Source organism: Propithecus coquereli, unplaced genomic scaffold (genome assembly GCF_000956105.1).
Source record: "Propithecus coquereli isolate 6110/MARCELLA unplaced genomic scaffold, Pcoq_1.0 Scaffold811, whole genome shotgun sequence".
Classification (NCBI taxonomy): Eukaryota; Metazoa; Chordata; class Mammalia; order Primates; family Indriidae; genus Propithecus; species Propithecus coquereli.
Window position 1 is genome coordinate 269,321 of NW_012154297.1, and position 12,757 is coordinate 282,077.

General features: G+C 56.2%; 1 protein-coding gene across 1 annotated transcript in view; it reads right to left on the reverse strand.

The window, feature by feature from the left end:
* Positions 1 to 2,500: 2,500 nt before the first annotated feature.
* AP1M1 (adaptor-related protein complex 1, mu 1 subunit) overlaps positions 2,501 to 12,757 on the reverse strand; it is a 29,352-nt gene continuing 19,095 nt past the window's right edge. Inside the window, exons 7-12 of the mRNA XM_012663584.1 lie at positions 12,389 to 12,531; positions 11,856 to 11,927; positions 11,215 to 11,373; positions 4,121 to 4,246; positions 3,518 to 3,593; positions 2,501 to 3,384 (exon numbers count right to left, since the gene is read on the reverse strand). Of these exons, the coding sequence (XP_012519038.1) occupies positions 3,362 to 3,384; positions 3,518 to 3,593; positions 4,121 to 4,246; positions 11,215 to 11,373; positions 11,856 to 11,927; positions 12,389 to 12,531 (599 nt within the window). The 3' untranslated portion in view covers positions 2,501 to 3,361. The remainder of the gene's footprint in view (positions 3,385 to 3,517; positions 3,594 to 4,120; positions 4,247 to 11,214; positions 11,374 to 11,855; positions 11,928 to 12,388; positions 12,532 to 12,757) is intronic.

Sequence of the window (12,757 nt, forward strand, 5' to 3'; positions counted from 1 at the left end):
TTTTTATTATTATTTTTTGTGGAGACGGGGTCTCACTCTGTTGCCCAGGCTGGTTTCAAACTCCTGGCCTCAAGTGATCTTCCCAAAGTGCTGGGAGTACAGGTGTGAGCCATCGCGCCCAGCCTCAATGTTAAGATTCATTCTGAACCGTATCATTGGTCTAACTTAATTCCTTTTCACTGCTACAATCTGTGTGAAGAGGCCGCAATGATCTGTTCTATTGAAGGACGTTGGTTGCTTTCCAATTTTTTCGCTGTCACGAACTCCGCTGCTAGAATGTGACTGTATGAGTGGTATTTCTGCCCGTATTTGTGCATGGGCTTCTCAGGGCATTTCTCGACTAGAATTCTATGAGAAAATTCTGGCATATAGAAAATGATTTCAGGGACTATGATCTCAACTTTCCCACACAGCTGCTGTGCTCCAGACGTGTAGGAAAGAGGTTAATTCATTACCTACAACAGATGCCTTAGGACACAGGCTTTGCTTTCCTGCAGAACACCGTCCGAGAAGGGGTGAGAGTTCGTACCCAGGCATGAGACTGCTGGTCTGCTGGTCTGCAGGTAAATGGACCTGCTAACTCTGCTAGTCTTGCCAATTTTTAAAAGTGATTATATCAATTTATACAACTATTAGCAGCGTACATATTTCTGTAGCTCTAGTTGTTCACCAATATCTGGTTTTATCAGACTTAAAAAATTGTCAATTTAAAATTGGTCAATTTAATGCGTGTTAAATAGCATCTAATTGTGGTTTATTTCCTTAATTGCCTACAAGGCTGAACATCGTTTCGTGTTAATTTTCCATGCGTACCTCATCTCCTTGGTATTGTTTGTTCACACATTTCCCATTTTCTGTTGGGTTCTTTCTGCTTCTAGCTGATGTGCAGGAGCTGTCTGAATAATCTGGATGCAAATGACTTGCCCTGTTAGACGCCGGAGAAGCCAGTCTTGATGGCCTTTCGTTCCTGTCTCACTGGAGTCTTTCTTTTGCCTGTGACCACGTGGCCTATTCACAAGTCTGATGATCTTGCACAAAGTTCCCGAGGATCTGACTTCATCGTCCACTCTCACTCACGAGTTTTTAAAATTTCGGGACGTGTCCTCATGTTTAGGGTGGATTGCACTCGAGGACCGTGGGTGACAAGGGTTGAAATTCTGCCCCTCCAGAGAGGTTTTGTGTCAAGATGGTCTGGGCTCAGGTGTCTCCAGACCACAGAGAGCGTACGTTTCTGCTCTAAGCTGCCGGCGGCCAGATTTCAGGAGGTCTTTTTCTGCACCGTGTCTCAGGCCAAGAGAGCGAGTGGTGCCATCTGCCAGGGCTGGGGGGCAAATGTCTCTTCTAGTCTATCTTTTCAAACTGTGAGCACAACCATGACTCACTCTCCCAGGCTCTCAGCTCCACGCAGGAGTCCGCACTGCGCGTCACCAACCAGCCCTTAAACCCAAACCCGCTGGTCTCTGAGAGCAAGGGCAGCGCCGGCTCGTGCTGCTCCTCCGCCGGGGTGCCAGCAGCTCCCCTTGCTTTCTCACGGGAGCAGCCACGCACATCTTCTCATACACGTGTCTCTGTGTCCGTGGTGGGAGGGTTTTCAGGCCATGCTAGCGCATTACGGAAACACAGCCCCTGCCCTGCCTTGCAGCCCACCGCCCCCTGTGCTGGGAGGCTCCTGACGCTGGGCCCCCGGGGCTGACAGTGAGGATGGCAAATGGGGTTGGGCCCAGGGTCTTCTGGAGGGGGCCGTGAGGACTTGCTGCAGATGTGGGGGTGCGCAGGGGCCTGAGGGCTTTGGCCGGAGCCCTGGGCTGGGCGGTGGCGTTTGCCATGGTGGGGAAGACTACACGGGCGGGAGGCCCAGATTCCACTTTGGCTCTGTTAGATGCCCGCTAGACATCCAGGGGGAGCTCGATGACGGGAGAGAGAGGGAGAGAACAAAGCCCTCAAAGGCAAGAGGGGGCCGGCCAGGCGGGACACCAGCGCCGGAGGGGCAGGGGACGAGCACGCAGGTGGCACTTCCTGCCCATGTGCTGCTTCCCCCACTGCGGACCAGGCAGTGGTTGTCAAACTACAGGGGGTAGAGGCTCGCCTGGGAGCTGCTTCAACGTTTCCCGGGCCCTCACCCTGGGCCTCTGCTTTGGCAGGTCACGTAGGCCCACGAACCTGCGTCTCTAGCAAGCTCCCAGGGCCTGGGGGGTGATGGGGACGAGCTGTTGGTGATCTGAGGGCTGAGCAGGTCGCAATAACCACCTCACAGGAGATGCCAGGAGCCTGCCTGTGCGCCCTCCTCTGTGCGGCCCTGGCGGTCCCATGCGGCGGGGGCACCGTCCCACGACTGCTTGTTCTTATTTTTCAGCGGGGGAAGTGGAGGTGCTGGGAGCTGGTGGTACGTCGTGGGGCCACATGGGGGTCAGCGACAGAGCCAGGCAAGCTGAGCCCCACATCTGCCTGTGGTCACCCGGAGGAGTCGGTCCCAGGCTGCGTCAGAGGGAAGGCAGGAGGCGTATTTAATGAATGGAATTTAATGTAACCACGACTCGAACACGCACAGGGTGGGGAGGGTGGGACACGCGTCCCCCGCTCTCTGGACCCGCGGCAGGAGGATGGCTGAGGCCAGCACCCCTCACTGGGCTCCACTTCCCCTGGGGGCAAACACTGATCTGGCTGAGTGGCGGCGCCGCGCGGCCCAGGCTGGCCCCGGGAAGGCGCCACGGCGAGCCTGAGAGTCAGGCCAGGGCCTCCAAGGAGGCCAGCGAGTGCCGGGCTCTGGCCTGACGTGTAAATGGGCCCCGAGGGGGCCCTGTCGCTGAGCAAGCATGGAGGGCGAGGGCTTGTCCTCGCTAAGTGCTGCCTGAGTGCCTTAGGACGTGGGGGGACACGGGACGGTGAGGGTAACACAAACAACAATGAACAAAGGCGAGTTCTGGAAACACCCATAGCCTGTAACGGGCAACAAAATGGCAACAAACGACGGCCCTGCAGGCCTGGCGCGGCGGGTGCTTTCCCAGGCGGCAGGATGCCACCGCAACGGGAGGTCTGGCGAGCGCTGGACGAGCTTTTTGGTACCGTGAACGCAACAGCACAGAAGGCTGTAGTTTATGTCCAGAGGGGAAGATGTCATTTCCTTCCCCCGAAACTGACTGGAGGGCGAACAGACGAGACTTCTTTAAGACGAGCCTCTTCTGGGAAAGGGGCTTTTGAGGCGAGAGTCAACGCAGGACAGGTGGCCTGGAGAAGGAGGGGTCCCTGGGCGGAGGCCGGGAGGGTAGCCAGAGGCCAGGGAGTGCTCCTCCATCAGGTGGGCTCGGCAGGTGTGTCCACCAGGAGCCCCAGGCCAGGGCCGGGGCGTGGGATGCGGTGGCCCTCACTGGGTCCGGAGCTGGTAATCTAGGAGACAGGGGGAGGTGTCCATCCTCGGCCTCGCACCAGGGAGGGAGGGTGCCCCGCAAGGCTTTGGGAGCTGGGGCTGCACCTCAGGCCCCTCAGGGAGTCCCCCTCCCACAGGTGGGGCCACACTCACCTCCGTTCTGAGTGATGTAACGGACCCAGGGCAGGGCCTGGTAGCCGCTCTTCTCGATGATCTTCAGGTAGCGCACCTGGAGCACAGGGACCAGGGCCCTGAGCACGCACGGGCTCCCTCCCCTCTGGGACCCCCCTACGCATCCCTCCTGGGGCAGGTGGGGAGGCCGTGGAGGGAAGATGTGTGAGGAGCCAGGACCTGCTCGTGGACATGGCCCTTAGGCCGCCACTGGGCAAGGGGCCCCGGCCCTGGAAGGTCTCCGGTTCTCCGTGGGTCTCTCCTGCCCTGGGCTTTCCAGGAGGTGCCACGAAAACAGGCCCCACGTGGACCAAGTGCGTGTGGGCAGCAGAGCCTCAAACGCTAGTTTCGAGGCAGAATGAGTCTCTGAGCTTCGAGCCCAAGCACAGGGCAGGTCTGAGCAGACGTGGCTTGGATTCTCGGTTAGGCGGCCTGCGAGGAGAAGCAGAGCCTGGCGACACCGGGGGGTCCTGGGACAAGCGGACTAGCACCTTCTCTGAGCTAGGCGTGCTGATATCTGTCACCGGCCAGCCCTGGGTCTGTCTGTCTCTGCTCCGGGGCCCTGGCAGTGCTGGCCGCACGTACCTGGATGCCGGAGGTAGTGAAGTAGGGGATCTCGAACTTGACACTGATCGGGGGCTTGCCCTCCTTGTCCTCGGCCTCCACGCTGGGCAGGCCGAAGTGGGCCCGCATCAGGTACTCCTTGCCGCCCTGGGGAGCAGATGAAGGTGGAAGCCGTCAGGCCCAGGCCCTGGCCCTGGAGGACGCCCAGGTGCTCGGAGCTGAGCTCGCCAGGCTGCCAGCCCTGGTCACCAAGCCCCTTCCTGTGTGGCCTGTGGCCGCCCAGCACCCCTGTTCCCTTAACACACCACCCTCCAAGCCTGATGGACCCGACAGACTGGCCTTGGGAAGGGGGAGGCGGGAGGGGGGCTGTGTAACGACAGTGGCAGGCGAGGGCTGCCAGGGGACACGGGGCCCCGCATCCCAGGCCAGACATCCAGTCTCAGGAGGACATGGGAAAGAAAGGAGAAATGTCGAAATGAGGAACATGAACAAAAGACAGACACCAAGGACGCTGGTGAGTGACGGAGCAGGAACAGACCAGGTTCCTGCTTCTGAAGGTGCGGAGGCAGCAGCTCTGGCCCCAGGACTCAGCAATGACTTAGAGATGTGGGTCAGAGCAGGAACTGGAACCCACGTCCTGGCTGGGACCTTTGTCCTCTCCCTGCCTTGAGGAACAACAGGTCTCAGCCTGGCTGTCCCCAGCGCCTGGTCTTGCCCTGCGCAGGGGAGGTACGATCTGCGCTCTGGTTACACCCGGGACGTCACAGTCTTTGATCCCCAGGGGTCTGGCCGCGGCTCAGCGGGAGCTGCCGACCAGGGCTGCATCTGCCGCAGAGACGGGGCCTCGAGAGCCGGAGCAGAGCAGGGCGGCGCCGCGGCTCCTTCCCTGGGCTGCAGGGAGTGGCCACCCTCCGCCTGCTGCCACCACAGCCAGCACGAGAGTGAGGACTCTGCTCGACCTGGTGACATGTGCCGAGTAAAGGCTCCGGGAAAGCGAGGGAAGAAAAATGTGACATCAGCAACCAACAAAGCAGGCTGCAAAGCAATAAGGGCGCTCTGCCGGCCCAGGCAAGGAACGCCCAACCAGACCAGCCATCTGAACCTTGCCCGAGACTGAAGGGAAAATGCAAGCAAAAAAAAATGAAAGAGGAGAAAGGATGGGCAGAGGTGTGGCAGTCAGCAGCAAGAACAGGACAGGGGCTGCTGTCACCACAGGGCACAATCACAGGCACCGAGGAGGACAGGCCACAGTCCTGTAAGCCACGGGAAGATGCGCAGCTGCAACTATCTGTGCACCCAACGATACGCAGAGACCTGGTAAAGCAGATGCCACGAGCGCTGCAGAGAGGCCGGAGGTGAGGCCCAGCCCAGCTCCGCCCGGCCGACACCGCGCAGGCACGCGTGCCGCACTCGCTGCCCTGTGACAAAGGCCTTGCCGTGCCCTCAAGTCCATGTGGGATGTTTACAAACACTGACCTTTTACCAGCGCACGAAGGACACCGCAGTAAATTCTAAAAGGCAGAAATAGTACAAATAGCATTCTCTGACCTCAGGGCACCAACTCCAGAGTGCGGAGAAAATGTGAAGACAAAAAGGCCCTTCGACCAGGAAATGTAAAAAAAAAAACCTCTCTAATCAATTATAGAAGTTCTAGAAAATAATGACATCAAATATTACATGTCAGAATCTATGGGTTATATGGCTAAGGTGGGGCTCGGAGAAATAGCTGTGGCTTAAATACTTATATCAATACAAATTTAAAAATAAAAATAAAGGAATTAAACATCTAACTCAAAAAGTAAGAATCAGAACAAAGAAATGATGAAGACATTAAAATTAAAGACTTGGAAAACAGGAAAATAATACAACAGATTAAAAAGCAAAATCTGGAAACAGACAGACAAACCACTAGGTAATCTGATCAAGAAAAAGGGAAGACACAAAAAGGCAAAACAGGAGATAGCCAGGGAAAAATCACTGTCGTAAGAGAAGGAAAAAAAAAAGAGTATTTTCTACAACTACGTGTAGACAAATTAAAAAATCTGGCCAGGCACAATAATTTTCTAGGAAAATATAATTTACCCAAACTGAGTCCAACAGAATAGAAACTTTAAATGACCCTATTTCCACAGAAAAGAGAAGAGCATAGCAAAGATGTAGATGGTTGCACAAAAGTATCAACTTGTTCAAGACCGATCTCAAGGCCACTTACGCTGTTCTGCAGCATGGAGAAGACAAAAACATTACAAATCAGGGACAACATCAATACTAAACGTGATGGAGACCGTAACCCCAGGGCCGGGCGCGGTGGCTCACACCTGTAATCCTAGCACTCTGGGAGGCCGAGGCGGGAGGATTGTTTGAGCTCAGGAGTTTGAAACCAGCCTGAGGAAGAGGGAGACCCTGTCTCTACTAAAAATAGAAAAATTAGCTGGGCGTGGTGGTGAGTACCTGTAGTTCCAGCTATTCGAGAGACTGAGGCAGGAGGATTGCATGAGCCCAGGAGTTTAAGGTTGCAGTGAGCTGTGATGACGCCACTGCACTCTACCGAGGGTGACAGAGACTCTGTCTCAAAAAAAAAAAAAAAAAAAAAAAAAAAAAACAATCCCAGTTGTAAATATCAACGCAAAGATCTGAAATACAATGCTGGCCAACAGAATTCAATGGTGCATTGGCGGAGCTTGTCGGAATGCACGGATGGTTCCAGATCCATCTCATTAATAGGTCAGAGCAGAAGAACCACGATCACCGACAGAGACACTGAGGGGGACGTGGCCACGCTCATCACCCACGTGTGCTGCAGACACAGCGGAGCAGGGCGGCGTTGAGTCTGCAGCCCAGAGCTGCAGCAGCACTGGGAGAAGAAAACCTGGGGGTTCCGGTCAGGGCCAAGGCCAGAAGGCCACCCTTTCCCCCCACGTACAGGCCCTGAGGCAGCTGCCAAAGCAATGAGATGCCAGAAGCCATCGGATGTCCAAGAATAGGAGAGGAAGGGGAAAAACCGCATCTGGCCGCAAACGATATGAGAGCATATCTGAAAACCCAGGAGAACTAGAGAAAGGCTACCACAAGCGAGAACAGTCAGTAAGCTACGGGGACATAAAATGACTGTACAAACATCAGCAACCTGCTGGATGAGAACGTGGAAGAGAAGGCTACATTTACTAAAAACACAGAATTAAAAGTCATCTTAATGACAAATGCCCCACACCAGGGGTGGGTCTAGGGGCTCCCGGGACAGGGGGTGTTCTGTGGCTGTTATGTGGGCCCAGATCCGCGATGCGTTCACTCTGAGGAGACTCCCCGAGCCGTGCACATCTCATTTGTGTGCTGTTCTGCGTGTATGCGGCATGTCATCCTTTAACAAAAGTGCTTCTGAAAACTGTGGGAAACCCCATACCAGGTACATAAGGTAAACGTTAAAACATCCCCAAAAGGCACGAACATGAGCCTAGGACAGGCTAGTGGAGACAGTCTAATTTTATTTTTTTGAGACAAGGTCTCACTCTGTTGCCCAGGCTGGAGTGCAGTGGTGTCATCATAGCTCACTGCAGCCTCCAACTCCTGGGCTCAGGTGATTCTACTGCCTCAGCTTCCTTAGTAGCTGGGACTACAGGTGTGCACCACCACACCTGGCTAATTTTTCTATTTTTTCGTAGAGACAGGGTCTTGCTATGTTGCCCAGGCTTGTCTCCAACTCCTGGCTTCAAGTGATCCTCCCGCCTCAGCCTCCCAAATTGCTATGATTATCGGTGTGAGCCTCTGTGCTCAGCCTGTAAAGGTATTAATTCTTTCCAATTAACTTATAAATTTTGTGCAGACACATGAAGTCTAAAGTTCATAAGGAAAAGGGCATGGTGGCTTATACCTGTAATCCTAGTACTCTGGGAGGCTGAGGTGGCTTCTACTAAAAATAGAAAAATTAGCCGGGTGTCGTGGTGTGCACCTGTAGTCTCAACCACTTGGGAGCCTGAGGCAGGAGGATCATTTAAGCCCAGGAGTCTGAGGTTGCAGTGAGCTACTATGACGCTACTGCACTCTGGCCAAGGCAACACGGTGAGACTCTGTCTTAAAAAAAAAAAAGTTCGTAAGGGAAATGAAACAAACAAGAATCACTAGGAAAACCAGGAGAGAGAGGAGCCATGGGTGTGGCGTGGGGCCTGCCAGATATAAAACCCGAATAAAGCCTCGAGTTAAAACGTGGCCTTGCCGCGTGGACAGACCGACAAGAGGAAGTTCAGAAATGGACCTGATGCCACATGAAAATGTGATACTTGATGAACGCGGCTTCTCAAACCACTGGGGAAGAGATGGACTTTTTGGTAAATATTAGGTAACTGGATGGTCATTTAGAGAAAGAAAAAAAATGATCTGTAACCGCATCCCAGTTACCAGACCATGCTCCAAAAGGACCTAAAATCTAAGGAGAAAAATGCCACTGCACAGGTTCTAGAAGCAAACACGGGTGAATTCCTTTATCACTGGGAGAGGGGAAGCCTTTCAAAGTCCGACTTCGGGTCCAGACACCACATAAGAGAAAGGCTGGGAAATGTGACTGCATTAAACAACACCAACAACAAACAAAGCAGCAGTCACAAAAAGGTCGTGCAGCCCAAAACCCCGGAAGGGAAGTCGAAAGACAAACACCAAACTGGGGAAAATTACTTGGAACCTACATCAAAGAAAAAGTGTCAATCTTCGATCTTGCCTGTATACGAAGAGTTCTTGGAAACTGAGAAGAAAGTGACCAAACCTGACAGAAAAATGAGCAAGAGACAACTATGGTTTCCAGAAAAAGAAATGCAAACAGCCCTTGGAGATAAGAAAAGTGGCTCCGTCTTGTTTTTAACAAGAGAACAGCAGATTAGAGCGGCACAGAGATACCCTCTGACGGGAGGACGTCTGAAAGCTCACCTGCGACTCGGCTGGGAAAGCTCTGGAGACAGTGCCAGGGGAATGCAAAATTAGGGAATTTGGCACGATCCAGGAAAATTTCAGATCTGTGTAACCTTTGACCCAACAATCCCACTTCTGGAACCTACACGTCCAAGACCGCTGGACAACATATGCGCAAGGTTAATCATCGGAGTGGCCTCTCTAAAGCTGGAGATTATGAACAACCCGGCGCCCGTCAGTGGGGGATGGCTGACTACAGAGCGAATAAACGGCCACGCGGGGGAACATTGTGCGGCCGTGAAAAGAACGAGGAACTGCATAGCCAAGGCAACCTTGAAAAAGAACAAAGCTGGAGGACTCACACTTCCTGATTTCAAAATTCTCTACGAAGCTACGGTATTCAAAACCACACGGCACTAGCATACAGACACACAGATAAATAGAGCGAGTAATTCGTCTCTGTGTGGTGATCATCACCTTGCTACACTGGTGAGTTCATTTTGCTTTGATTTTTAAGAATTCCTTTTTTTCCCGTTTCGGTTCAATTTTGTTTTATATTCATGCAAAACACGTACAGGCACACCTCAGAGACACGCAGGTTTGGTTCCAGACCCCTGCAATAAGGCCAGTATCGCAATAAAGCGAGTCGCACACATTTTTCGGTTCCCCAGTGCACATAAAAGTTATGTTTACAAGACGGTCTATGAAGCGTGCGACGGCGTAGTGTCTGGAAAAACAATGCATGCACCGTACTCGAAAATACTTTACTGCTAAACAGCGCTGACGCAGAGCCACGAAGCGAGCACGTGCTGCGGGAAACGTGGCCCTGGCGGAACCGCGAGACGCAGGGTTGCCGCGAACCTTCGATTTGTAAAAACGCAGTCTCTGCGCAGCACGGCAAGACCAGGAGCGCCAGTCCGTGTTTCAGGACCAGTCTACGACGCAAGGCACAGTCCACGCTGGCTGGCGTGGTCCTGCCCCTCCTCCCTGCAGTCTGCTAACCGCGCTGTTCATTTTGTGATTTATTCTCCTGTTGTGTTTTAAAATATAAACACTATTTTAAGCAGGGGCATCTAGAGGGAAGGGGAGACAGTCTGACAACCGGGATGGCTGCCGCCCCCTGTGGGGTATTCCACGGCCGCCAGGCTGACCGCTGAGCTGGCGACCAGAGGGCGAACGCTTCTCATGCGGCCTGGGTGAGAGAGGGCGCCAGAGTGGCTCCACTCCTTGTTTGCAACTATGTAAAACGAAACACACGGAAAGAAAGCTCAGAACGGGACACGCTCAAAGGCTAATAGCAGTGCGCCGCGGTGGTGGGATTATGGGCTTTTCTCCCCTTGCTCTATTTTCCGTATCTTCTCTCATGTGATGGTATCATGGTTTCGAGGGAAAGTACTAACATACAAGCATCCAGGCACTCGAATTGCTGCCTTTCCAGCTTCTTTAACTCAGCTGGCACTGTCCCCGGGTCCCCCCGGGATCCCGAGAGAACACGGACACCAGCGACTGCCCAGGAGCCTGCCCCCGGAGCGGAGTGGCTTAGGACGCCCAAGTCGGCGCCGGAGTGCGCCAGGCTCCCGCCTCCCTGCACCGGGGATGCCGCACGCGCAGACTCGAGTCCTCAGAACCCTTCACACGGTGCCCGGCAGCCACAGCAGCGCACGGGGCTGGCACAGGACACGAGACGCACTTTCCTGGAGCTGGTGCCAGACTCTGGAAGCTGCGCGGCTCTCCCCTCAAGGCAGCCTGTGCCCCTCGAGGGAAGTTGAGCCTGAGCCCGCCTTGGGGTGGGGCCGGGATGGGCTGGTGCCCTCGGTCCGGTCAAGTCTGCCTGCCAGTGTCGGGGGGAGGGGAGGGTCCTTCTCTGTGGGTTGGGGGGACAGAGACAGACGCCACATCTCCCGTAGTACTAGGAAGCGTGGGAGGATGGGGTGCTGCCCTGAGGCTGAAGACGGAGGCGGGTTCCCCAACAAGAGGGAGGTGCGGAAGGGCCGCCAGGCTGCGCCAGCCTCTGCCTCCCCCTGCTTTCCCTCCCGCCCAGCCTGGTCCTCGAGCCCTCCATGCCCCCGCCCCCACCCTCCCAGCAGCCCCAGGCGTGGGGAACACGGGGGGATCGTCACCCGTCTAGAGGCGCAGGGACGCTGCAGCAGACAGGCGCTGTGCCCAACCGGGCAGGTGGAGCGCGTGGGCGCGGGTGCTGGGCCGAGAATGGCGCTCACCGGGAAGGACTTGATGGACCACACGATCTCGCTGTTCTCGGGCACCCACTTGACGCTGCCCACCGTCGTCTTGAACTTGGGCGAGTCCGCGTCGTTGGGCACAGGGATGTGGATCTCCACGTTGTTGGCTGTCGACCGCCGCTTGAACTGGCTCTTGGCCTGCAGACGGGGTTTGGGAGGGAGCAGGTGAGACGGCCCCAGACGGCGCACACCCCTCAGCCTGGCCCGTGCGATGCCCTGCCCCCGCCACCTCCCCCGGATTCTGCAGGCACTGCCCACAGCCCCTCACGCCCAAGACCCTCCCAGCTCCTGATCCCGGAAGTTCAATCTCTGCCCTCCGGTCCCTTCGGCCTTCCAGGCTCCCCATCCCTCCCTGTGGCTCAGCCATAGCCCCCAGGACAACATCTGTGTCCCCAAGGCCGGCCTGAGCTAGACGGAGTCACCGAGGGGCACTGGCGGGCAGCACTTCCAGGAGGCCTTCCTGGCTGCAGGAGGCAGCACCGTCTAAGGGCAGGCCCTGGGTGGGTCTCCTCTCAGTGCCCGGCCCACGGCACCCCCAGCCCCAGGTCAGCACCCCGTGCCAAAGGCCCTGAAAGGGCCAGAGACACCGGAACGCCCTGGCGGGGGCGGACGCCGCACACCTTGATCATGTACTCGATGCGGCTGTGGGAGTGCTTCTCAATCACCGACTCGATCCAGATCAGGGGCTTGACCTGCGGGGGAGGGTGAGGACGGCGCTCACGCCCGGCTGCGTTTTACAGAGCCCTGTCTCACAGAGGGGAAACCGAGGCCCAGGGCAAGGGACCCTCTGCCCACGTGTGGGTCCAGCACGCTGCTGAGTGGGGCCCCTAAGGGGGTGCACAGCCGGCATGAGGACGGGTCGGAGCGCCAAGACTGAAGCCGCAGGGTGCTGCCAGGGCCTCCGTGCCAACGTGGAACACGTGCCTGGGGCCTGCTCTGGGGAGGCTGCCTGGGAGAGGGGCAGCGGTGGCCCGAGGAAGGGTGTCCCCCCAGGAAGCTCAGAGCTCTCTGTCGTCAGGCCACCTGTGGAGTCTGGGGCGGGGCCGGGCCCTGCGCCTGCCCTGGGCTTCACCATGGGGACGGGCGCTCGCCCACTGGGAGCGGGAGGGAGGCTGCCCCGATGCCCGTGCCCTGCTGGGGTCTGCGCACGCACGTGGGTGTTGAGACGGTAGGACATGAGCTCAAACTCGCCGTCGGGGGGGATGAAGGAGATGGTGCGGTCGTTCTCGAAGCGTGATAGCCGCACGCACTGGTGGAACTTCACGTCCTCCAGCTCCACGGACTTGCTTTTGCCACCTGAAGTGAGGGTAGGACAGACCCTGGGCCCTCCAGGTCCCTCTCTCAGCAGCCTCCCACTGCCCAGCAGAGCACAGCCCCCAGCCCACACTGTGAAAGCATCCTGGGCCACAAACGCCAAGGGGGCTGGGTTTTGAGACAACTGCCCGTCACTCCTCACCCCGCTGGCGTCCCCGGAAGCAGAGCTGGTCTGCGTGGCTCACACCGAGTCCCCAGGAGGGAGCCC